This window comes from Emys orbicularis, chromosome 4 (assembly GCF_028017835.1).
Source record: "Emys orbicularis isolate rEmyOrb1 chromosome 4, rEmyOrb1.hap1, whole genome shotgun sequence".
NCBI classification, from domain to species: Eukaryota; Metazoa; Chordata; order Testudines; family Emydidae; genus Emys; species Emys orbicularis.
This window is the reverse complement of record NC_088686.1, coordinates 144,328,268-144,354,453: the sequence shown is the minus strand read 5'-3', so window position 1 is coordinate 144,354,453 and position 26,186 is coordinate 144,328,268. Positions and strand designations below refer to the sequence as shown.

General features: G+C 46.0%; 1 protein-coding gene across 1 annotated transcript in view; it reads right to left on the bottom strand.

The window, feature by feature from the left end:
• The window catches only part of MAPKAPK2 (MAPK activated protein kinase 2), a 77,247-nt gene that overhangs the window by 12,175 nt on the left and 38,886 nt on the right, over positions 1–26,186 (bottom strand). The window contains 1 exon segment of the mRNA XM_065402985.1: positions 781–920. Coding sequence (XP_065259057.1) covers positions 781–920 — 140 coding nt within the window.

Here is a 26,186-nt window from a genome sequence, read left to right as displayed (position 1 = left end):
GGTGCTGAACACTTGGGAAATCTGGCTCTTGAATGCCGAACTACTACATCTCTCAGTGACTTTGTTTTTCCCTGATCATAGAAGGCCATTTCCCCCCTACCAACGCCGCCTCAGACATTACAAGAATTCCCCCTACACACTGAGGTTAGAAATCAAACAGCCCCTTCCCACCTCATACATAACAATTCTCAAGGGCTATAATAAAAAATATTGTGCATTTCTATAGCAAATTCTGTTTCAGTTCAAAGATCATAAAGCATTTTATGAACTTTAAGGAATATTTTCACGCCGAGAGGTGAACAGGTATAAAACAAAAAAAAACATATTACAGATGAGGAAACTGAGGCACAGACAGGTAAAATGACTTGTATAGAACCACCCGGGGTGTCAGAGCCCAGGAGTTCCTGGCCCTCAGCCACGTACTCTGACCAATACACCGTGCTGCTTTCAAAATGGTTGAATTAATGTGATGGCAGGGTCAGAGGTAAATCCTGTGAATCCATGGGACATGGCCTTTCCAAAAGGCACATGGCCCAGCCTTCAGCTACTGATACTTAGAAGTGTTGGCGGCCAAACATTCACATGCTCAGAACACACATGGTATGAGGCACGGGGAGCCTGGGCACCAGTTCTTTCTAGATGATCCTTGATATCCTAAGATTTCCCAGGCATTTTCCACAGGTTGCACAGATCTCTAGAGCGACGGCCTCCCCTGAGAGAAGTGAAGCGGTCAAGTGGGAGGAGGGATTTGGCTCGTTTCTTCTCTCACACAACACTTACCACTCCATGATTATAAGCAGGCACTTCCTCCCCTGGTACAGGTTTTCATAGACATCAATGATCTTTACAATGTGGGCACACTGAGATGCCCTCCAGTGGAGTTCGACTTCCCTGCGGGCTTTGGGGCAGTCCTGCAGCATCTAAAAGAAAGAAGGAAAATTCAGTCTTTTCTCCCCCATGCAGCAAAATTTCCAGAATCACAATTTTGTCCAAGACACTTGAACAAAAGGTTCTGGATTCAAAAGGTCTGAGATGTTGCCATAACACCATGATATTCTGCTAATAAAGCTTTCATGTGATCTCTATTAGACCTCTGCAGATAGATCAGGGAAAGATACAACTAGGGGCATGAAGGACAAAGTAACAGAGACTGATGCACTCTCATCCATTATTATTCGGTATGAGAAAACAACAGGTGAGTTAAGTCTAGCCCTATACAATGCCTGGAGCGCCATCTAGTGGAGGATATATGCAATTCCAGCCATTTGGTTTCTCGCCAACGCAACAGCTATTAGAGGTGTACAGTTGTGTCAAGAGCATTAATTCCTGCTTGAGCGTAACTTGGGAAATAGGTGCCCTTAAATTAACCGAACTTGCAAGTAAAGGCCAAAGACATCTACACTAGCAGCAGGAGGCCTGCACTTACTACATCTTTAGATCGACAAGGAAATAATAATCGACACTCTCCAGGGAAAGCCAGACCCTGCCTTAGGGGTTAGTTAATTTTTATTGGGAATAGACACTGCAACTGTTCACACCCAACAAAGGCAGATGAAAACGTTACCCTGGTACGTTCTGCTTTCTCTCCCAACACTTAGCTGTGAAGTCAGGGCCAGAAGTGCCACATCTCAGCCCACCACTGGGCCACATTGCAGGATGGGTGCAATGGGACCCTTGGTACTGAGCGTCCGTGATGAAAGGACAGGACAAGTCAACTCACACGCAGGGGGTAGGGGTGACATTTTGGACAGCGCTTCCCTGGCAAAGAATTTGAATCGCTAATTCACAAGGCTCCTCCTCTGGGGTCCCACATCAGAGTCTACCCCCCACCCCCCGCGCTTTGGCAGAGGGATGCTCAATGCTCCCTTCAACGACCCCACACATGCAAGGATGGGGAGGAGGAGGTTTGCTTGAGCATAGTATGCAACACCCCTCCCCTTTTGGAGGCAGAGGAAGCTACCTCCACCGCATTCCCAGCCTGTCAGCTCAGGGAGCAATAAACTCTGCCCCTGCTAGTAGCAGACTTTAAGGTTGGCCAGAAAAATATCACTCACATAACATCAGCACCTGACATATTAACGGGGTTTACGGTCTGTCCATACATAGGACTGATGGCCCTTTGGAGCCCATCCCCTCTGTGCAGCACACGCTGCATAAATGGAGTCCAGCAGAGATCAGCTGTTTGCATTCTCTGGCAGACGGTGCCATCTAGTGGCAAAAAGTGGCTACATAAAAATTCTTGCCATTCTGTTGATCTGAAGTACACACAAGCACATGTAGAGGAGCTGTTCATCACGTCACTCCCAGCGGCCTGAGCTTTGTATTGGTCAAAGAACTCAATCTACATTATAAACATCTGCAAAATCGTAGTGACTTTTTTTTTTAAGTCATGCTTTGCACTTATGCCGCGCCTTTCCCCTGAGGAGCTCAAAGACCCATACAAACCAGAGCAAGCTAAGGCTATGTCTACACTACCGGAGTAAGTCAACCTACACTACACAACTCCAGCTACGTGAATAACCACGGAGTCGGGGTGGAGTACAGGGGTCAACTGGAGAGCGATCTGCAGTCGATTTGGCAGGTCTTTACTAGATCCGCTAAATCAACCGCCAGTGGATCGATCCCCACTGTAGTGTAGACCTGCCCTCAAGCCTCATCACGCTTTTTTGAGGTATGCCATGATCATCAGCATCCCAATCTTACAAATGGGGAAACTGAAGCATGGATAAGAAAAGTGATTTTCCCAAGATCGCACTGTGGGTTAGTGATACGTGGGGGACGGTTCACACTTCTGACCTCATGAAACAGGTTTCTCTGCTGGGCTTATTCAGTCCATTGGATCCAAATTAGAGCAATGTTACAGACAAATCAACAGTAAAGGCCAATTGATAGATACTGAATCCATCAGCTACACCATTAAACACCTGAAAAAGGGTACAGGAGGAGGGTCAGAGGAGAGTATTACTATTCAATGACTTGAAAGGTCATCATGGATTGGTCCATTTAGGATCTTGCTGAGTTGCACGAGTCTGGTTTCCTTAATTACATCAATTTATCAATTTACCCAATAATTGCTCTTAATAAAATAGTTCTCTGGAGCACATTAACTAACTTCCTCATCCAATTACAGTTATTGGAGCACTGGCTACTGAAGGACATTGGCTAAACGTTTCCCTTCATGCATTTATGAGGCTGAACCTAGAGTGGTGGAGGGGAACTATGCTTTTGGTACATAGGGAACTGCACCGGCATCCACTGAAGTCGAAGGCAAAATGCCCCATCAGTTCAGTGGCAGAAGTATCAAGCCTCTATATAATAATTAGAGCTGGTTATAAACAGCAAAAAATGCTAGTGTGAATTTAAATTATTTTTATTGATTTTTCAAAGTTTCAAAAATACAGCAACGAAATATTTTGATCTCTGAAAAATTTAGAGCTCTATGGCTGGTTAAAAAAAACCAGACACACACATACACCAATGAAAGTTTACATATCAACATTTTCCAAGGGGTTTGTTCTAGTCAAAAATTAAAATTTCCAATTCCCATGGGACCTTTGAGGATCTGGGCCTGTGTGTTCAGTGCTACTGCTGATGTTTCCCGGCTTAGAGGGACACCGGCAGGTTAACTATGCTTTTAAAAAACAAGCTTCTTTATCTGTGTAACTAGCATCACCTCAGATTATTAGCAGAGCAGGGCGTAAGACCATACCTGCTTTGAGCAGTACTGCCAATTAACTGTAACAGCCTGCTACATTCTCACAGTTAAGTGGGAGATAGCAAGGTCCACTGGACTGGGAGTCAGGAAACCTGGGTTCTTCTTGACTCAGTTGCCGTGAAACCTGGGGCAGGTCCCTTTGAGAGATGCAATGACATGTACAGTCATCTAGTGGAAGTGATAAATGCCTCAAACACTGCCAAGGAATGGCAGAAAGAATGAAAAGTTTGGAAGGGGAGGGAAATATTTAATTTTAATTTTCTGAAGCCATTTTCTATTGGAAATATTAGCAATTACAGATGGGACGTTTGAGAGGGTTCCTTTAGCTGCTATGGATCCCTTTAAAGATTGCTACGCTGGATGTGGAACATTAAATATCCACAATTAAGAGCCCTGGGATATCCCAACTGGGTGCTATGGACACCTCAACCATACAGAATTCATGTTGGTTGGGGAACATGCACAGTCTGAGCTCACACCTCAGCACCACACAGAAAGCCCATTAGCTACACATCCCCCAGAGATTATAAAAAAAACCATCCCATGCCCGGGGAAGACAAAATAAATAAGCAAGATTCTCTCTAAATAGTACATTTCTCAGCTTTTCCAGCAGGAGTCAACAGCTCTTTAAGGAGTCCCCTGACTTCCACAAAGGCTCCTCACAGCTCTCTGGTGCTGGAAAGATTTGCTAGTCTGCCAGAGTCTAGTAATTACCATGTTTGTCAACATAAACAAACAGCCTTAAATACATGCAGCAGACTCCTAAATACAAGACAACAAATGTGTCTTACACAAAGCCACATACCCTCCCTCCCTGCCTCCAGCAAGAATTTCAAGGCTCATTGTTACGTGCATGCTGTTAAGTAGACTGGATAGTTGTCTCGCTGATTCTGCATCCAGGCTCTTGTTGGGGTCTGCGTTTCAGTTTAATGGCAAAGTTTAGCACCAGAGCTGGGCAACTCAGGCGGAGAGGTATCTACCTACCCTTTCCTAGGAAACTCACCATGTGTGGACACTCAAATGCCTAGCTCAGCTCCATTCAGATTTACACGCTGCCCATCTAATTTTATCTCCTTCGGCAGCCCATGGCCTCAGATCGAGAATAAAGGCACAAGCTTCAGGCAAATGGTAGTTTGGAAAGGCACAAGCTAGAACAGAGGTCCCCAACGCGGTGCCCGCGGGCGCCATGGCACCCGCCGGGGCGTCTAAATGCGCCCGCGTACTGGCCGGCGGACGAGCATCCGCCGAAATGCTGCTTAGAAGCAGCGTCATCCAGAGGCGTCGCTGCCGAAATGCCACCGATTTTCGGCGGCGGCGCCTATTGACGTTGCCGCTTGTCGGCGACATTTCGGCAGATGCTCGTCCGCCGCCACAGTCCTCCGTGGCTCATCGTCTGGCGAGAAAGGTTGGAGACCGATGAGCTAGAACATCAATTGTGTACTGGTGTGTGCTTAGGTGTGTAGCACCAAGCCAGACAGTATTACACCCTTAAGGGAAGAGATTCCCTGTGGGGGATAGAACAAGGTTAGGGACATATTCTGGGACTTTTCTTTTACCAGAAAAAAAAAGCAATTTTGGCTTCATTTTACAACAGGAATAATAAAACTACCTCCCCCACTCCCTCTCTCAGCCAATACGGTACAGTTGGAGAGGGCCTGCTTCCAATCAGTTTCCCGGGCTCAAGCCAGCCTCACCAAGCTGCACCACCTCTAGCTCTTCGGCTCACGCATGGTCGAAAACGATGTTCTAATCTCATCCAGGTTTCCTCAAGCAAGCCTGTCAGAACCGCCGAGAGGCCTTTTAGTGCTAAGCTCACCTACAGACTGGGTCATGAGCAGCTGACTCACACCACCAACAGAATAACCAACTCCGGCCACCCTCAAGGCAAAAATGGCACCCTGGGCTTGAAGAAGGCTTAATTATTTTTTTCACAACACTTTGGAATAACAACGATGCACTCCCGTGACGGCTTTCATCCAAAGAGCTAAAAGACCTTTGCCAGGTTAAAGCCAAATATCACCCCTCCACACACAGACAAGAAGCAGCAGTTATCCCCCACTTTACAGAGGGTGATACCAACAGCACATAAGGCAGTGTGGTCTAATGGACAGCGCATTGGACTGGGAGATGGGAATCTATTCCCAGTTCTGCCACTAACCCTCTCTCTGTTCCGCCGTTTCCCCTCCCACTCTCAGTCTGTCCTGTCTGTTTGGATTGCAAGCTCCTCGCTATGTATTTGTACAGCATCCAAGACAACAGGGCAGGTGATGTTACTGTCATTTAGGATGACCAGACGTCTTGATATTATTGGTACCGTCCCAATATTAGGGGCTTTTTCTTATATACACACGATTCCACCACCACCCCGAAAAAAGAAATGTCCCGATTTTTCACGCTTGCTATTTCGTCACCTTACTGTAATACAACAACAGTTAAGCCACTTGCTCAAAGTCTGACACAGTCAGTGGTGGAGTGGAGGATAGAACCAGGGAGTTCCAGCTCTCAACCCCCTGCTCTAACTACAAGGTGACACTGCCTTCTACCGCTCTAGTTACAAGCCAAAAGTTTTCAGTTAAAGGCTCTGCACAGAAGCCGGCCAGAAAAGCTTCCATGAAACCCAAGCTGCAACTGGCAACTCGGTGTCAGCAAACAGCATGACAGCTCCTGGAAAGAATGCAGCACCAAGCCACAGCCTACCCAGATACAGCCAGCCACCGTGTATACACACACTCAGCACAGAGCTAGGGGCCCCAGCTGAGGCCAGGCACATTCCACAGACTGTCAAACCTGCATTCCAGGCTCAAAGAGGTTCCCCGAGGGGGAAAGGAGAAGAAGAGGAAACAAAAGGAAAAGCCACTAGCCTAGGCTGGCTATTAGACAGAACTGCATGGTGCATTCCTGGCTTGGGGGCCAGGGAGCAGCTAAGAAAACAAAAGAATCACTGCGGATTTCCCAGGCACAGTCAGGGAGCAGACAAATGCCACCTCTTACGGACAAATCCTCACAAATGTAACAGGATAGGAATCCTGAAGCCCTATCGAGAGCGAGATCCTTGTTATGAGTTTTCAAATCATCTTACCGAGTTTCTAGAGCAGGAATAAGATTCTCCATTAGCTACTGCAGGACATTTCCTCAAGAGGCAGTTATTGCTTCTCTACTGTACAGAGAGAGAAGGCAGCAACTCTTGGGCATGTAAATGAATGTGCTTTGGTTTTGTTTTTAACCTCTCTCTCTCTCACACACACACACACACACACACACACACCCCATATTTGCATGTGTTTGCGTGTGCCCTGATAGATGAATGGGTCCACTCTACAAATGTTTGCTGGCATAGCTATGTCAGACAGGGTGGACAGAGCTGTGCCAGCAAAAACCCCTACTGTAAATGCAATTATACCGGCCAAACTCTTTGCCTCTACAGTTTATTTCACGGGGTGGGTGAGGCGAGAGGGGAGGGGATGTGTGGAACAAGCTATCCTGCTGAAAGTGCCATTTTGCCAGTATAAATGGAATCCTCGCTAGGAGCACTTTGCCAGGGTAATGTACCAGGTCTCCAGCAAAGCGTTCCTAGTATAGATCTGGCCTGGTAAGTTTGAATTCCCAACCTGCAATAAAAACCTGTACTTCATTACAGGGAGAGGGGAGCCAAGAGCCGCTCTTTGGCTACCTGGCCCCTAATCCCATTAGCCTGATTACTTATAACTTGGTCACTCATACCTCAGTATCCAAGGCCAATCCTGCCAGAATGTGGCAGTGAGAAATGGTGAACATGGAGGCAACTCCACTGGGATACTTGACCTAAATAGCTAAACTAGGAAGCGGGGGGGATCTTTGCTTTCCCCGCCTGGCCTTTTAACAGCAGCCCTCTCCAGAGCACGATGTATGGAAGTCCAGACGTTATTCCCAGCTACACATAATAGAAACAGGATTGAATTTATCATTTGTATTGCAGTAGCACCTAGGAGTCCCTGTCATGGTTCAGGGCCCCATTGTACTGTACAAGCACAAACAAAACCAACAAGGCTATGTCTACACTACAGAGCCTTCTGTCAGCATAGCTGTGTCTACACGGTGGGTTTCATAAGCATAGCGATGTTTCCGGTTAGACAGACACCTGTCAGGGATGGCCTAGAATAGATAATACTTAGTCCTGCCTTGAATGCAGGGGACTGGGCTAGAGGACCTCTCAAGATCCCTTCCAGTCCTACATGTATGATTCTAAGGGGTGTGGGTTTTACACCCCCTGACTGATGTGTACATGCCAGTATAAGTTTTAAGTGCAGACCAAGCCCAAGAGACCATCTCTGCCCCACTTTGGATTTCAACAGCATGGGTACTCTCTGAAATTGTTTCTAGCCTAGAAATAAAATCATATTGCACCACAGGGCCAATTCTACCACACGCACCATTCACAAGCCCCTTAGCACAGAAGCCCAGTGAACTACAGAAAAGATAACCCACTTTTGCGATAAACTCACCTTCTCCTTTTAGGGCACTAGTCCAAATAAAGAAATAAAAAAATTGAAACCAAGTTCAAAGCTGCTCTTTCTATATGCCAGGCTGCCTCTAATTCATTCATGAGTGTATAAAACCATCACGCATGCTGAGGGATTTCAGCAGCAACTGGCACCAAGAAAGTTCGCTGCCTCAGTACTATACCTCTAGGAATCAGAGCACAGCAACGCTCCCCAAAGCATCTCCAGCCTGTGCTGAGCAGATCTCACTTTAAAGAACAGAAATGCACTCCAGTGCGTGCTGCTTTCTGACATTACATTTGGGTATTTTTGGTAGGGATTGGGGGAAAACCTCTGCTCATCCCCCTCCTCACCTTGTTCTCCCACGCCATCAAAAAAGAAAAGTGCCCTTGCTGACGATCCATATGCATATCATAACCAAATCCACGGTCACTGAAGACACCATGGCAGCGAGCAAGTTCAGAACTCTGATCCTCCTTCTTGAGTTAAAGGAAAGTCTCTGTTAGCAGTAAAGGGCCCATGCCAGAGTTCACTTCTGCTGCTCGGATTCTAACCAGTAGAGGGTGAGAGACACCAGGCAAAACAGCTGTTTTGACAGGAGTTTTTTGGCACCAGCCAAACTGGAAACTCAAAGCAAAGCTCTGGGAGGAGTACAGGTCGCCCCTGGTCAATTCTCATCAGTGGGGGTAGTGAGCCCACCCCGATGACACGATACACACAGCTCTGATATTTGTCCATTTCCTCTCTCACACACACTCTCTACCAACCCCCTTTATTGAGAAGAAAATCTCCCACACAGCACAGCAGGACTGGACTGGAAAGAGCATGAGATTTCCCCCATGGGTGACCTGGTACCCTGGGGACATCGGGCTGGCTTGGGAACCTCCAGTTCTCACGTCACCACTGTCGGTTTCCCACGAGCGCTCCGATGCTGCAACAAAACCCAACTGGCATCGAACAAGCCCCATGTGACAGGAGGGCAGATGCTCTTGTTTCTCTGAGGAGGCAGCCATGACGTTTTAAAATACACAGAATTTAAGGGGGGGGGGGGAGCGGGAATAGCCCACCCCAAAAAACCGTTATCGCTTCCACCCCTCCCCCTTGCGCGCACTCGCTCGGGGTGTTGCTGAGGCTGATAAAAGAACAGGAAGCACCAACACTATAAACAGCAAGGAAATAACAGAGTCATGAGAGACAAGAGGAAGCCAGTGCAGAGGCTGAAATAGATCGGTCCCCACCGCCCACCCATCCCAGCCTGTGACCTTTGAAGATGGAGTTGCCAGAATTGCCCCGTTGCTATTAATGGCTTACAGTGCAGAGCTGATCTTACCCTCCCCCCCGGGGCCCAAGCATATGAAAACGGTGGGCCTGTGTACGTGCAAAGGGGGTATTACAGCTGGAGAGACGCTAAAGAGGATTTGAGTTTTTAAGTTGCCTGGCTCACTGACGGAGCGGGGACATGTTAAATTGTGTTGTATGTACTTGGGATTTTTTTTTGGTGAAGTTTTGTCAAGTGCACCCTGAGCCTATGGTTTCTCGCACATCTAAATAAACTTACTTTCTCTCTCACACACACACACACACACAGGTGGCCGACAGTATCTCACAATATATTTCACAGGGGCACACACAAATTCATTTCATCCAATGCAGTTGCCTCTGGATCAGAACGTGGCAGCCGCTTAATATCAATGCAGCACAGGGGGCGGGGACAGAAGTCAAGCAGAACATTGTATGACACTGGAAACACAAGGGGAATTTAAGGAGGCAAAATGAAACTTGGAATTTTGCCAGGACATAGCATTTTAACAACCCTACGTTTGCAAAAAGGATCACAGGCTCTACCATGAGCCTAAGCAGTCAGAGCTCAGGGCACAGCACTTGTATTCCCCTCTATGGTACAGCAAGGGCACCACCAATCAGGATTCTGGCCCCCCTGCCCGTCACTGCTTGGGTGGAGACACACATCTCTTTGCCTTCTGACCCGGGTATTCCCAGGCTGAACAGTTTCCTGCCTTTACTGTGTTGTTCCCAGCAAAAGACATTCTGCCTAAGCAGACCTGCTTTGCTTCTCACCTCAGACAGCACATAGTGTCACTGGACAAAGAAGCAATGAGACAACATTGGTCAGCATGGCAGGCGGTGGTCTCAGTAACCTAACCATAGTCAAGTTTCAGAGTAGCAGCCGTGTTAGTCTGTATCCGCAAAAAGAACAGGAGTACTAGGGGCACCTTAGAGACTAACAAATTTATTAGAGCATAAGCTTTCGTGGGCTACAACCCACTTCTTCGGATGCATAAGAAGTGGGTTGTAGCCCACGAAAGCTTATGCTCTAATAAATTTGTTAGTCTCTAAGGTGCCACTAGTACTCCTGTTCTTTTTATAGTCAAGTTTGTGTTTTTTCTTGCAGGCATCACAGCAAAGGGGAGATTTGAAGGACAATGAAGTAGTTTTGCAGGTGTTTATGGGAAGCTCCTGGCAAGTATGAGGAGCAGCCCAGGAGAAAGACAAAGGTACATGCAACACACAAGATAGGGGAATAGCAAGGGAACCTCCCTTTGAATTCTTCCAATAGTTTATTTCAATGAAAACCCATCTCTTCTGACATTTTAAGAAACCACTATTTGCAGGACCCACAGTTAGACAGTGTGCTGTCTGCTGCAGCACGGCCACTATCAGAGATACTAGTGCATTAAAAGATAATCTGGGCAAGATCACAACACAATACAGGAGCTGTGACTTATTTTTAAAAGCTCTATTTACAGCTGTTTCCAAAAACCCTGGTGGAGCAGGGGAGCGGCAGGAAAAGAAGAATCATCTGCAATCGCCAGCTAGAAAAAAGTTAGACGGCAGGAAATAATTTCATGTTATTCTGACTATAACAAACAGAGGAGGGTATAAATAGATCTATCTACTTTTTAAGAGGTAACTCAGAATCCTTTTCAAGCAGCTCAGTGTATTACTAATGAAATCAGAGCTGTGGCCCCTATAACATGCACAGGTACAGCAAGACCACAGTGACATTTGCCTTTGTAATATCCAGACACCCACACAGGCAAGTAATCAGCTGCTCCGTCTTTCAAAACACCCTATCTGCAATTCAACTAAATAAATACTCAGACCCCCACCACCAACGATTTCCTGCTTCCCTGGGGAATGGGGAGCAGTCCGTTTTGGGATAGGAGAGGAGAGTGATTAACTCTTGATAAGGTAATTTGTTCCATTTCAGGAGGTTTTTCTGATAGCAGAATGAAGGTCACAGCAGTGAGATGTTTAACAAAGGCCAGATTTAATCAAGTTTCTTTCATAGGCAGGCTTTTATTGCTGGGGAATATGCCAGGCAGACTGCAGGAGCCATGAAAGAAAAGCGAACAGCTCTGGTTCTGAGATTCAGGACATTGACAAGAAGGCCATGCAGAAGCCAGGCAAAAATCACTCCATGGCATCTGGCCTTGAGGCAGAAAGATCTCAACACTTAGAGATGTTCCTAATTCCCAAGTGGAAACACCTGCAGAGTAGGAGTATTTGGCAGTCCAGGGAAGGTCAGATTGAGCAGCTGGAAATGGGGGCGGAAGAAAAACAGGAGAGAGAGATCAAGGAGGAATACTTATATTACATGCACACACACATCGCAGCTGCATTGCTAAGGGCTACAGGCACCTTTGACCTGCTGCATAGACCAGGGATATAAACCCATTCTGGGAGAGGGCTGAATTTCATTGTTAATTATGGTCCGGGGTTAAAGCTGCGGTCTCCATACTCCTCCCAACCCACAGTGATTCTCGGCTGGTGTAAATGAACTTGGTGAGTATCATCGCTTGTTCAGTACCATATTGCTGCATTCGGCTTCACTCGGTGCAAAAATACGCTCGCCTTCAGGACCATCACAATTTCTGCCCTTTGGTTCTCCTTCCTCCACCATCCCCCTTTCTGTTTCCCTTCCTCTTCTCCCTGCGTTTCCTTCCCTACAGTAATTCTCAATTCCCCCCACTCACAGGTTTCACCCCCACTCATTCCTGCAAATAGTTCATGCTGACTTTTCAAGTGTCCTTAGGCTTCAGAGTCAACACCCCAAAGAGGCTAATGACAGGCAGGGGAGTTAACTCCTCTCAGAGTCCTTGTTTCGGGCCATGTGCAGACTCAGGTAGACCACCCTGCATTGGTTACATTTGGAGGCCACTCTCTGCAACCATGAGGTTACTTTAAAAAAAGAAAAAACTTAGATTCTAAATATTCATGTGGGCCACATGAATACATCAGACAGGCCACGTGTTTGACAGCTCCCGAGGTAAGCACAGCACTGCCAAAATACACCCATCTTTGGAATGGGGTGGGGGCGGGGGCGCGGCAGCATGCAACATAACAGTAAGGAAAAGGGAGGGAAATTTTGGCCAATGACAAGGATAATGCCCCCCCCACACACTTTGCATCCCACATACACCCTCTCTCGGGAGGCAGCGTCTCCTCTCCATCCTCCTTCCCCGTGCTCCAACACTAAGAGCCATCACCATCAGAACCATGAGCCCCCAGACAGCATCCCCACTAGTATTAATCTCCAGCGGCGCACCCAGCATTAGGTCTCCCCTCTCCACCCCCGTTTCAAGCACGAGAGAGTCTAACAAAGCTGGCATTTGCGTTGTCCTTCCGAATCAGCTCAGCCTTTCAACGCTTCGGGAGTGTGGGGGTAAGGAGACAGCAGGGTACTCATTCCCTCCTTATCCCAGAGGCCTCTGGATGTAACTGGACCCAGAAAGGGCAAGAAACTTGCTAATGAGTTTCAGTGCTGTTATCATTCCTATTCTTAGTGTCACTTCTCATGCCTCTTCCACTGGCCACTTACGTCAGGTGACAAATAGCAAACCCAGGCAGAGAGCTTCCATTAGTCTCCGGGCTGCCATCTGAGGACACTCCCACCCACCAGTAACAATTCTGATGAAACTAGGGAAGGGTCTCATGCAGCGACACTCAGACCTTAGTGGTCCACGTGCCAAATTAGCCATCTACATTATCCAAAAGAGCCACAGTAATGTGAACTCGTGGTTTCATTTACTATTGACATTTTATATATATATATATATATATATATATATATATATGGGGGGGGGGGGGGGGATGATGGTGGAGGAAAGAGAACCAAAGGGCAGAAATTGTGATGGTCCTGAAGGCGAGCGTATTTTTGCACTGAGTGAAGCCGAATGCAGCAATATGGTACTGAACAAGCGATGATACTCGCCAAGTTCATTTACTAAACAAAGGAGTTCCCCTGGAGCTCTGTGCAGACCTCCCACTGGCACCAGCCGAGAATCACTGTGGGTTGGGAGGAGTATGGAGACCGCAGCTTTAACCCCGGACCATAATTAACAATGAATGAATGAATGAATGAATGAATGAATGAATATATATATCTCGCAACAAAATGACTGACCAAGTATTCTACCATGGGTTAATAACCTAGTAAAAACATCCTGATAGGTCAATAATTAACTCATACATTGTCTTAATATCAGGTGCTGCAAAGAGCCACAGGAGACACATTAAAGACCCACTTGTAGCTCCTGAACCTCAGTCTGACTATCACTGGTCTAGCAGGTAGGGCACTGGACTAGGAGTCAGGAGATCTGCGTTCTGTTCCCAGAGGTGGCCTACTGTGTGACCATGGGCAATTCACTTCCCCTTTCTGCGCCATTTGTCCCTGCCACCCTCTGTGACCATCTTGTCTATTTATACTGTAAGATCTTCAGGGAAGGGACTATCTCACCAGGTGCAGACACAGCCCCTAGCACAACGGGGCCTGATCTCAACTGGGGCCTCAGATTCTACTAGAATGCAAAGATAAATTAATAATAGATCATGAGGACAGGGGGATGGGAGAAGAGGAGAGAAGCACCCTATGCCATTGCCCCACTCTTCTTTTACCAGTGATGTGTTTTTTACCACCTGGATAAAGGGAAAAAGACAGAGCAAGTTTAACACCCAGGGATGGAGAGACATAAAAGCATTTCTGTCTTTGTTCTGCATTGGCGGGTAGGGGTGCAACTTGAGTGCAGAAAGAAAGGGTAGTCTTGTAGTTACGGCACATCTTATTGTGAAGTCTTGTGGCATTTAAGTGGATGAAGCCAGCAGGTTTCTATGGAGATTATGCTACAAACCTATAGGATTTGATCGAGATTTAGATCCCTTCTATTTTTAGCTATCTTATAAAATTCTATCGCGCAGATCCAATGATTAATTTCCATAGGATGTTTCAACAACCCTTTAGAATGCAAGGTGGGTGAGGTAATATTTTTTTATTGGACCAACTTCTGCAGGTGAAAGAGACAAGCTTTTGAGCTCACAGGTCTGAAGAAGAGCTCTGGGTAGCTCAAAAGCTTGTCTCTTTCACCAACAAAAGTTGCTCCAATAAAAGATATTCCCTCACTCACCTTGTCTCTCTAATATCCTCCAAGCAACATGGTTACAATGACACCGCAGAGAAGCCTTTAGAAATGTTACATTCTACAGGATGATTTTTCCATAAGAGGCAGGGCTGGGAGTCAAGAGATCTGGGTGTGGCGGGTTGGACTCCTTGGGAAGTCACTTGATGTGCTGAGATACCACTGAGTCTACCTGTTCTGCCAACATGGGCCCCCTTTAACCTGTCTTGCTGAGCCAGGCTCTTAAAACCTCCTCTCACACACACCCAGCTCTGGGAAGACTCAGTTTAAGGGCTCCAGCACTCAGATGTCCACCTCCCTTGGAGTGCAGACCCAAAGATATATTGTATTCGCCTCTTCCCTCAATGTGGAAGAGAGTATGCACAATTTCCCATTCTCTCCCCCCCCCCCCCAGTTAGAAATCACATAAACTGGGTTATATTATAAACCAGAAATAAATGTATTAACTATAACAGGTGTATTTTAAGTAGTTAAGGAGATAGCAGACAGAACAAGGCAGATTACTAAGGAAATAAAACAGAGCACGCAAACTAAGCTTAATACACTAAGGAAACTGGTTACATGCAAGTTCTTCTCACCCTAAATGTGGTTCTAATAATCTTCTTCACAGGCCAGATGCCTTTCCAGCTTGGGTTCAGTTCTTTCCCCCAGTTCAGTCTTAGTTGTTTCCAGCAGTCATCTTGGGTGGGGTAGCAGGGGAGAATGGATGGCCTGGATTACCTCACTCCCCACCCTTAAATAGGATTTGTATAATGCCAGAGTCCTTTGTTTCCTAGTTTGATCCCACTTCCCTTACAGTGGAAAATGACAAGAAGTCCCAGATAATGTTTTTGTATCAGGTGACAAGACTGCCTGACTCTGTAGGGCCCTTGTAACCATTCTTCACAGGCTGACCCACAAGTTCACGGGAAGACTAAGCTCTTTTCCAGTCCATATTTTCATAAAGAATATGGAATGACATGTCACACGAGATTCCATCCCCAGCTCAATACATGGCAGGAGGAATTCCACTAATTGCTGTGTGGATCGGTTTCCCCTTACATTAACAAACAGGGATCATAATACCCTACTCTGAGAAGATTAAAATCATTCACAACCTTAAGTATTTTGAAATCCTTGGATGCAAGGCTCGGTGCAATTAATAAAACCATCACCCCCTAGCAGGTACATAGCTTTTATATATACATACTTATATCAATGCATTTTATAAAAATATCACTAGGCAAAATAGCTTGCCACAAGTCACCCTACAGATCACTAAGGCAGAGCTATGACTTGAACTCAGGCCTCCCAGTGGCTAGCCCAGTGCCTTATCCATTGCTCCCTAGTCACTATTTATGCTGCTTTATCAGTGTGAATCAAAAATATTTTGCTGTAACCCACAGCATGCTCCGATCACTTGGACACTGTGTCTAGTGTGTTCAAGTGCATCGATTAGGAAGCACCCCCCATGTCCCTAATTTAGTTCCAATGCCTTGGGCAGCCTACAGCTGGGGCAATGTTTGTCCTTCCTGTTTTACCTTGAGCAGGCTGGGGTGGGGGGGGGGGGAGAGAACCCTTTGTGTTGGGTCAGGGTACAGAAAGGGTTAATTGATCACTGCCCACTCCTGTGTTTCAGCAGCACACACTGACCGCCTCACACAGAAAATGCTAACATGATGCATTAGAATGCTTTAGGTTGCAGGAGGGTTTGCTACCAAGATACAAGCCTTCTAAATACAACTTTTAAGAGAACGGCTGGGGTGAGGAGTAACTTTCCTAACTCAGAGTTTGGGGAAAGAGGGGTAGAGGAATAGCAAAGAGGAAGATAACCAATATGAAGACTGACAATTTGCAGTAAAAACCCTACAGGAAGCAGCTATTTTCACTTCAGCTTTTTCCACCTCTGCTATCTCTGGTTCCCCTTCTAAACTAGGCCTTTGCTGAGATCACACTACTGATATGACAAGTGGGAAGCGATTACAGGGGAATCCAAGGGGATCTCGATCATCTTCATTTCTTGCTAGCAAAAGGATATCCCCACAGTATTTAAGTTAGCAAGGACTCCATCCTGCCCTGCCCTGACCTGAACATCTGCAAGGATAAAGACATGTGGGGAACACATTCTAGTTTGCTGACTCCCCAAGGCTGAGATAGACTAGAGAGAACCAGCACAGCACATGGAATTGGTCTTGATGGCATGCACCAAGCAGTATATTGTAGGTCTTTACTCCCCATGCCCACAGCAACACAGAACCACCTCCTCTCTCTTGCATTTCAAACCTTTGTTTGAAGGAAGGAAGCAATGTTTGGCGGAATTAAACTGCACTCTCCTCCTTACTAGAGTGCTCCCACCATCTCCCGATTCCCTTCCCTAAGCTCAGTTTAATGGTCTCTAAAGCATGAATGGCTTTTACTCACTTCTGCTTTACTCCAGTCAGCATGAGATTCAACAGTGGGAAATAGTCAATGAGGAAGGTAGTTGGAATATGCAGAACAAGTTGTTCCAAAAATGACCTCCTAGGTACAGAAGACTGATCCAATTTACTAGGTACAGGAAGTATTTTTGTGGTTATTGATTACAACAGAGGCACATCCAGTTTTTAAAAAGAGCCCATAAACAGGGAGTGCTGCAGTGACAAATAGCCCCAGAGAAATCTATAAGTCACCAGAGAACAAGACAGTCACCCAACTTCAGACAATCAGATACATACACACACAAGGGCATGCAGCAGGGGCACAGGGCCCCCCAGTAATCAGCAGGAGCACAGAACTCCTCTGGCCTCAGGGCCCCGGTGGGGAGAGCGAAATCCTCTGGCCCGGGGACTGCGGCGAGGACATAGAATGTGCCCCTCCAAAAGCTGGGGAATTCACACACACACACAGTCTCGATACTGGAAAACAGCAGGAAAAGCTCACTGATGGGCTGACAGGCCTGAGTGGTTGCAGCTCCCAAACCTATTGGGGAAAGCCGACCGCCCACAGAGCTGCCTGCTGAGCAAAACCCCCAAAAGCAGGAAGCAGCAATGACAAAGCAAACCCCAGGAGGTTTTAGAATCACTTGACACGAGACTCTTGCCAGACTATATCAAAGGGCATCAGATAAGATGAAAGGTACAATAAGTCTCAGGAAGACAACTAAACCCTCCCCACCCTGGGCAAAATAATAAAAAAAAAACACTAACAGACAATTTATCTCTATTCCTTCCCAAACTCTCTCTCCCCCACCCCATCCAAGTTTTCTTCACAACGCCAATGTGATGGCTGCCACCTTGGCAGACACATGGGGGACTGAACTAGGGACCTCCAGAGCTAAAAACATCAACCGGCTACTGCTAAAGCATCCCTAGCTACAGCTTTAATTTACTCATATCCTCTGGCAATTAGGCAGAGAGTGGGGCCTCCAACATGAAGACAGACACCCACACCAACTCTCTATCGTGGTATAACTGGAAGCGAGGTCATATGATCCACTGGGTTGTAGCACGGCTTGGAGCCAAGCTCCAGATTTCTAAACCCACCAGAGCTTTTAATAAGTCACTTCACCTCTCCAACCCTTGGTTTATTCATCTGTAAAATGGGGATGCTACCTACCCAGAGCCTTTCATTAGAGTCTCAAAGGGGGGGTGGGGGAGTATTCTTCTTGTTCACAGATAGGGAAATTTGGCAGGGAGAGACTCAAGAGCTTTAACATCGGGTGTGGGAGTTTCTTCAGTACGCGCAAAAAGGCAGGTGACTCTCCAGCTATCCGGAGTGGCATTTGACGTTCACTTGCTATCAAGATAGGTGAATTCCAGGGCCAGGAGCCATGAGCCTCTTTATACGAAGGGACAGGTAGATACCAGTACTGCACCTTCCATGCCAGACATTTACAATGTCCGACCTGGACAATGAAAGTCAATCATGTTCCAGTCTGGAACATTCCTCTGAAGCTAGCAATAGGATTTGGAACAGGCATTCACTCCCATCCGCTCAGAGCAGGCTGCACAAAGCCGGACCACCAAGTTTCCCTAAACTCTGATATAAGAAGTTACTGTCAAACAACCTTGAAGCCATATCAGAAAGGCAGGCATGACGTGCAGTAATTAGATCCTGGAGTTATGAAAGCGTCCCCTGGACAGAGGACAAGGGCAGTGCTGCAGAGCGGAGGCTGAAACACAATCATTCTGCAGCCACAATGGTCTGAGAAAAGACAGAGGGTCCCCAGTTTCTTCATGAACATCATGGTTTAGAGAAAGCCCTTGGCTGGAAGCCTTGAAGAGGAAGTCTGGTGCCATACACAAATAAGTTCCTAAGTCATACTGGTTTGTTAGTGGAGGTGTTGGACAGCTGGTGTTTCCTCCTTCAGGAGGGGTGTGATTTATTTCAGTATAAGTATGGAATGTCCCTATTTAGGAAGGACCATTATTTTATTTTTAGCACAATATTCATTTTTCCTGATCCATCCTTCCCCCAAATGCCCCATGTCCCATTGAACCTCACTGGAGTCAAAAGGGGTAAACCTGTTTTTTTAGCGTTCCTGTTTACAGAGTTCAGTTCTTGGCAGCTTTGTATCAAAAGAAACATCACAGCACTCTCGTTCTGATGATAAATTGACCTCTGAAGCTCCATTTTAAAAATAAAAGCTGAAGGTCAGGTCATACTTTGGGACCAACCAAAATTTAAATCAAGGCCTTCAACTAAATGTGTGGACTTCCATGCTGTGTTTTGCGAGACTACTTACAACCTATAGCCTCCAAACATATCCAAGACCCAGTTAGACAACACCCTCATTTTTTACTCTATTTTTCCTTTTCTACCATTACAGTAAAGCATCTACGGTATAAAAGACATACAAATATCTTGCTGGTCACTTTGCCACATACCATCAGAGACATCCAAGGCTAGTGTTCCATGCAGCAGTTTAGTCACACCTGGAAGCAAACTCCCTTGTAAAGCTCTGGATTGCAGCCCCCACTGAAGCAGTCAACCAGGGGAAGGAGGAGGAGGCTGATTAGCAAAGTGAAGATGCTTCTATGTTTACACAAAATATTTTGGAGGTTTAAAAACAAAAGTAGGAAAGAAAATAGAGACAGCTGGACAGAAACAGGTGTTTGCTGAAATACACTTGAAAACTGCAAAGGTCTCCAAGTAAAATGCACAGTTTCAGTAACTTATACCCATTACACAGAAGACACTATGGAAGAGACACTCATGCACTCCTCACATCAAGAATATTCATTTCGTTTGCTATCCGGCATCATCTCTGAAGACATCTTCAAATCTGGGGTGGGAAGAGAGATGGGGAGTGAGAGCTTGAAGGACTTCCTGGTAGGTCAACCAGTGTGGCCACAGCTAGTTTAAAGAGAAACAAGCCAGGAAGCCAGTCCTCCTCAAATATGGTTCTATTTTAGGAGATCCACAAGAACCCCCCATGGGTTTGGCCTCAAACAGCTGCTAGCACAAATAAACCTTCTTGGCCAAGTAGCAGCCTCAAAGGATGCAAGTGGGGAAATCCCTGTGCTAATTTTGCTCCAGCTCCACTAGGGACTTCCCGTAATAGGCTCCTAATTAGACACAACAAGTAGGGAAGAGGCCGCAAAATTATTCAGCCTAACTCACCAGATGCGTCCCATCCCAGCAGCATTCAAAGGAGAAAAAAATGCAGCTATTTTGATTATGCTAAGATTGTGCCAGATACATGGGTGGGGAATGAAATATTGGATAGCAATGGGGGAAAAGTAGCAGTGAAGGATGACAAGAGATGTGCTCTTTAAAAGGAGCGGTCTGTGGGATAAAAGCAGAACAGTGAAAGATATCATCCCAGTGAAAGAGGAGTGCCTTGAAATTCACCCTACTTACAGGAATTTTCTCCTCATGTTCATCTCTAATATAATGCAGATTCCTACATCACTTAACCAAAAACAAATTAGGTTCCTGGTTTCTATCTAGGTATATGACCCCAGTGCTGCAGCATTTGAGTACCTCCCAGGCATGAATGAATTTATCCTCACAACCTCTCTATCATTATCCCCACTTTACAGATGAGGAACTTAAGACAGAAAGAATTTAAGTAACTTGTCCATGGTCACGGAAGGAATCAGTAGTAGAGACTCCTGAGTTTCAGTCCAGTGCCTTAACCACTAAGCCATCCCCTTCCTCTAGACAATTTGTACTTCTGGAAAGAATGAAAGGTGGGGATGGAGAAGTGCATCCTTTGTCAGCATTAGGTGGTATAGTAAAGCAATGGTTTACCTGCTATATCATCATGTCATTGTCTCTCACACACATACACACACACACACATACACAGTGTGAAGCAGATGGCTTTTGCTGGCACTGTGTCTATTGGCTCAGTTTAGATCCCTCAGGAGCCATTAGGCAGCATGAAAGAAATTAGTTACACACCAAGCTAAACATACTTGCTAGCTTCACTGAAATCCTCGGGCTAGATGCTGGACTCTTAAATATGCGCCATTGTCTGAGCTTCGAGACCACACACTGAACAGCTCAGCCTTCCCTACCACATTTATGTAGTGGGTCGCTTGGCAATGGGAGCTTCAGAGCCTGGTTTCCAAAGGGGCTGAGTGCTTGCAGCTCCCGTGATTCCAAAAGGAGCTGTTGGTTCACTGCACCTTTGCAAAAATCTAATCAGAGGCCCACCCTGGCTCTCTTGCAGAGGCAGTGGAGAAGCCCACACATCACACCTTGCCAGTTGCTCCAGTTCCTTCCAATTGGCCATGTTTAATATGATGAGTGGGACTGGAGCTAGAGGGTAAGATTCCAGGAGGGATCCAGTCTGGTGTTACACCTGGAGCTCAGCACACAAGCTGGGCCAGGCTGCTACTAGACAAAATACAGGCCTCTCCACATGCAGCCCTGGCCTCTCTGCATGCTCAGTAGAGATCTTTTCTCCTGCAAGTCTGGCTGTGTGCCTCCCGCATCACTTATTGCCAACGACACAGTCACATTCCCTCCTGTACTTCACAGAACAGCAACGCTATCTGGGTCTGCCCATATGGTTGTGACAGAAAAGTATCAGCCCGCTCCCCAACTCCCAGCTATGAACATGGCACCCAGAAAGGGTGTCCTGCATTAGCTTGGCACTTACCCGACAGCCAGATTCTGAGCAGTGTTCTTAAAAGCCAGCATCCCTACAAGACCAATACGGATCCCATCCATCCCCTTCTCACCAGACCTCCACCGGGCATTTCAGGCACAGGCTGAAGCCTTTGCCATTCTCTTTGCACTGAAATCTAGGCAGATGGGAGGGATACTAGAGAAGACAGGCAGCTGGGATTACACACAACAGTATTAGGAAATTAAGTTATGTACTCAGACACCACTGCACTGACTCAGTCTCACCTCCTCCTCAGGTTGTGATTTGCCATGAATCACTCCAGGACTCACCCAGGAAGTTTCCACCAATTCCACAAACTTTGACGCTCCAGAATTCTCTCCCCCCTTCCATCCCCCTTCACAGCAACCCATTCATAGGTTACACTGATCCCACGCCCCATCCCCCAAGAACAGCACACATGATTTGTACAGAGAAGCCGATCAGCCAAGCAGAAGGGAAATCTGTCCTAAAGTCTGCTTTACACACACACGCACGCAGGCAGGAACGAAGAGACCCTGACTGGAGAGTTTACGAGTGAAATGCCACCGACAGTCGCAATTTCGCTGTGAACATGTTGCTAGGCGAGGGGCAGACTGGGTGTGAAGTTAAGACCCATTGCAAATACAGGTTGCAATTGAGGCCATGGGACAAATTGGGTTTGAGGGGCAGAGGGCTGTGAAGGCTGGTGTAGAGAAAGGTGTTGGTATTTGGCGGGGGGGAGGTATCAATCACATTCTGGACACTTTAAGACATCCCCAGATTTCTGGAGGGTTTACACCTTCCATTCACAGCACTGGCAACTGAGGGGCAGACATTTCTTGTCCAATCTGGGGGCAGAACAAGCCTCTGATTTGCTACCTTGCTCCAGTCGCCTGCCTAACGGTCTGGCTTCCTGCTGAATCTCAGATGCCCTGTTGTCTCTACAGCTCAGATGACCCAATATGTTTGCCACAAATGATCCACCTATTGTCCCAGGGGAGCAGCACACACACTAAATATAGCTTCTGCTGGAAACAGATGAGTCTCTCATGACAGCCCTGTGAACGGGAACCAGAGAGACTGGCACCCTCCCTTCCGCCTGGCGAGCAAGGTGGGAGAAAGAAAAAGCTTCCCTCAGAACGGGACCACACTAGGGAAAAAAGGTGTGCTCTTACCTCATGCTAATTAACATGAGGTGAAATCCTAGCGAAAGGCAAGGCAGTCTGTTCTCACACCTGTTAGCAAATCCAGGTACAGGCACGGGGGGGAGGGGGAGGCTAAGGTTTACCTAGACCTGCTAACATGTGAGAACTGCAAACTGCCTGTATTCGCTTGGATTTTACCTCATAGTTGCTAAAATGAGGTAAGAACACACCTTTTTCCATAGTGAAGACAAGGCCTCAGAGGCTTGTCTTTGCTAGACTTTACCTCAAGTTAACCAATTGCCAATTAACTCAACATACTTTACACATTAGTAAAGACTAGTGTGGAGACTCCCATGTTTGCTCTTCAGCTGAGGAATCAGCCTAGAGAGGAAATCAAAGAGATTTCCCATCATGATAATCAAGAAGCGTATTCAAATGACTTGGGCATACTCTGAGTGCTGCTACACGGAGTTCCAAACTGGCTTATGGTGATCAACAACGAACTGCAGCACACACAGTCGCAGGGAAAGGGATGGGGAGAAACGAGTCTAGCAGGGAGCCAAAGGGATGGATGTGAGAACAGGTCATGTGGGACATCTTTGTTAATGATCCGGAAGAGAGAGCCAATTGGACACTAATGAAATTCACTGAGGAGATGCAAATGTCAGGGAGGATAGTGAAAAAAAATGCATGTAACCAAGAGAGGTTACAAATACAGGCAGGAAATGAAGGCGAGAGAGGGAAACCAAGTGAACACATCTGAGGGGGAATGTTCTGAAGTGAAGGTATTCCGTGGGAGGGAAATACACAGAAAGCAATTGATGGACATGCACACAAAAATATAGGCCCATGGATTTTGAAATGCATATACAGAGTGGTACATTGCACAGAAGGGAAGAGGGGGCACCTCCAGATGGTTCCAGAATGTCCACAATTGGAATATTGGGTTTAAGATCTAGGCTCTGCTATATTCGAAATGAAGACATCAAGCACTCAGCATTCTGACCTGATCCAGCAAACACTGAAGCATGTGAAGTCACTAAAGTCAATGGACCTACTCATGCATTTAAACCTAAGCATGTGCTTGATGGCTAAGTATGCAGCTTTGGAAACAACTATCACGCCGTATTCCAGGAAGAACAGGAAGTATTAGTACATAAGCTAAATTATGAATTAACTGGCATAGCAGACACTTGGGGGGATAAATCTCCTAATTGGAATATTGGTATAGAGGGGTATGGCTTGTTCAGGAAAGACAGGAAGGGAAAAAAAAAGGGAGGTGTTGCATTATACATCAAGAATATATCCATTTGTTCTGAGGTCCAAGGGTGATGAGAGGCAAACCAGTTTAAAGTCTGTGGGTGAAAATAAATGGGGGAGGAGGGGGAGAAAAATCAGTGGAGAAGTCATGGCAGGGGTCTACTATAGACCAACAAATGAGGGGAAGGAGGTGGCCGAGACATTTCTAGAACAAATAACAGAAATATCCAAAACACAAGAGCTGGTAATAATGGGGGACTTGCACTACCCAAACATCTGTTGAAAAAGTAATATGGTAAATCTCAAGATACGTACTTGGACTGTATTGGAGCCAACTTTTTGTTTCAGAAAGTTTAGATAGCTCAGTGGTTTGAGCATTGGCCTGCTAAACCCAAGGTTATGAGTTCAATCCTTGAGGGGGCCATTTAGGGATCTAGGGCAAAAAATCTGTCTGGGGATTGGTCGTGCTCTGAGCAGGGGGTTGGACTAGGGTCCTGAGGTCCCTTCCAACCCTGATATTCTATGATTCTATGAAAGTAACCATGGTGACAGCCATTTTAGACTTGATTCTGAGCAAGACGGAGGAACTGGTTGTGAATCCTCAAGTGGAAGGTAATTCAGCTGAAAACTATCATAAAATCATAGAATTCGTGATTCTATGGAAAGGAAGGAGTGAGAGCAGCAGAATACGGAAAATGGAAAGCAAAGTAACAGTTTCGGAGTACTGGTAGGTAAGGCCCCAGAGGAAGAAAAGTCTGAGGGATAAAGAAGTTCAGGAGAGCCGAGAGTTTCTCAAGAAGATAGTATTAAAGGCACAACAGCAAACTATCCCAACACAAAGGAAAGCTAGGAAGAATAGTAAGAGGTCAATATGGCTCCATCAGGAGTTCTTTAATGGCCTGAAAATTAAAAAGGATTCCTACAAAAAGTGGAAACATGGACAAATTGCAAAGGATGAATACAAAAGACTATCACAAGCAGGTGGGACAAAATCAGAAAGGCTAAGGAACAAAATGAGTTACACATAGTAAGGAACACAAAAGGCAGTAAGAAGAGAATCTTTAAATACATTAGGAGCAAGAGAAAAACAAAGGAAAGTGTAGGTCCTCTCCTCGGAGGCAAGGAGAGCTAATAACAGACACTAATTAAAAAGACTGAGGTGTTCAATGCCTATTTTGATTTAGTCTTCACCGCAAGTGAATGGTGACCAGACACTCAACACAATTAATACTAACAACAAGGGGAAAAGGAACACAAGCCATAGTAGGAAAAGAACAGGTTAAAGTATATTTAGATAAGTTAGATGTATTCGTGTTACTTAAACAACTAGCTGACGCATCTCTGAACCTTAGCAACTATTGTTGAGAAGTCAGAGGATGGATGAGGTGCCAGAGGACTGGAGAAGGGCAAACATAGTACCTGTCTTTAAAAAGGAGAACAAAGAGGGCCTGGGGAATTATAGACCAACCTTTCTTTGATACAAAGAAAGATACTTGAATAAATTAAACAATCAGTTTGTAAGCTCCTACCTAGAGGATAATAGCCGACATGGATTTGTCAAGAACAAATCATGTTAAACCAACCTAATTTCCTTCTTTGACAGCATGGCTGGCCTACTGGATAGGGGGAAGTAGTAGACATAATATATCTTGATTTTAGTAAGGCTTGAGACACATTGCTTATGAGAATGTCATGTGGGAAACTAGAAAAGTGTGGTCTACGTCAGACCTCAGTGGCACAGGAGCCAAATTAGCAGTCAACATTACGCTGAAGAGCCACAGCAGTGTGAATTCATTGTTTCATTTAGTATTTATTTATATTTTATTCTCACAGCAACATGACTGACCAAGTATTCTACAATTGGCTAATAACATAGTAAAAGCATCCTGACTGGTTAATAATTAAAATCACACAGTGTTTTAATATCGTGTGCTGCAAAGAGCCGCAGGAGACACATTAAAGAGCCACTTGCAGCTCCCAAGCCTCAATCTGAGTATCACTGGTCTAGATGAACTTACTGTAAGATGGGTGCAAAACTGGGTGAAAGACTGTACTCTGAGAGTAGTTATCAAATGTTCGCTGTCAGGGCCAGCTCCA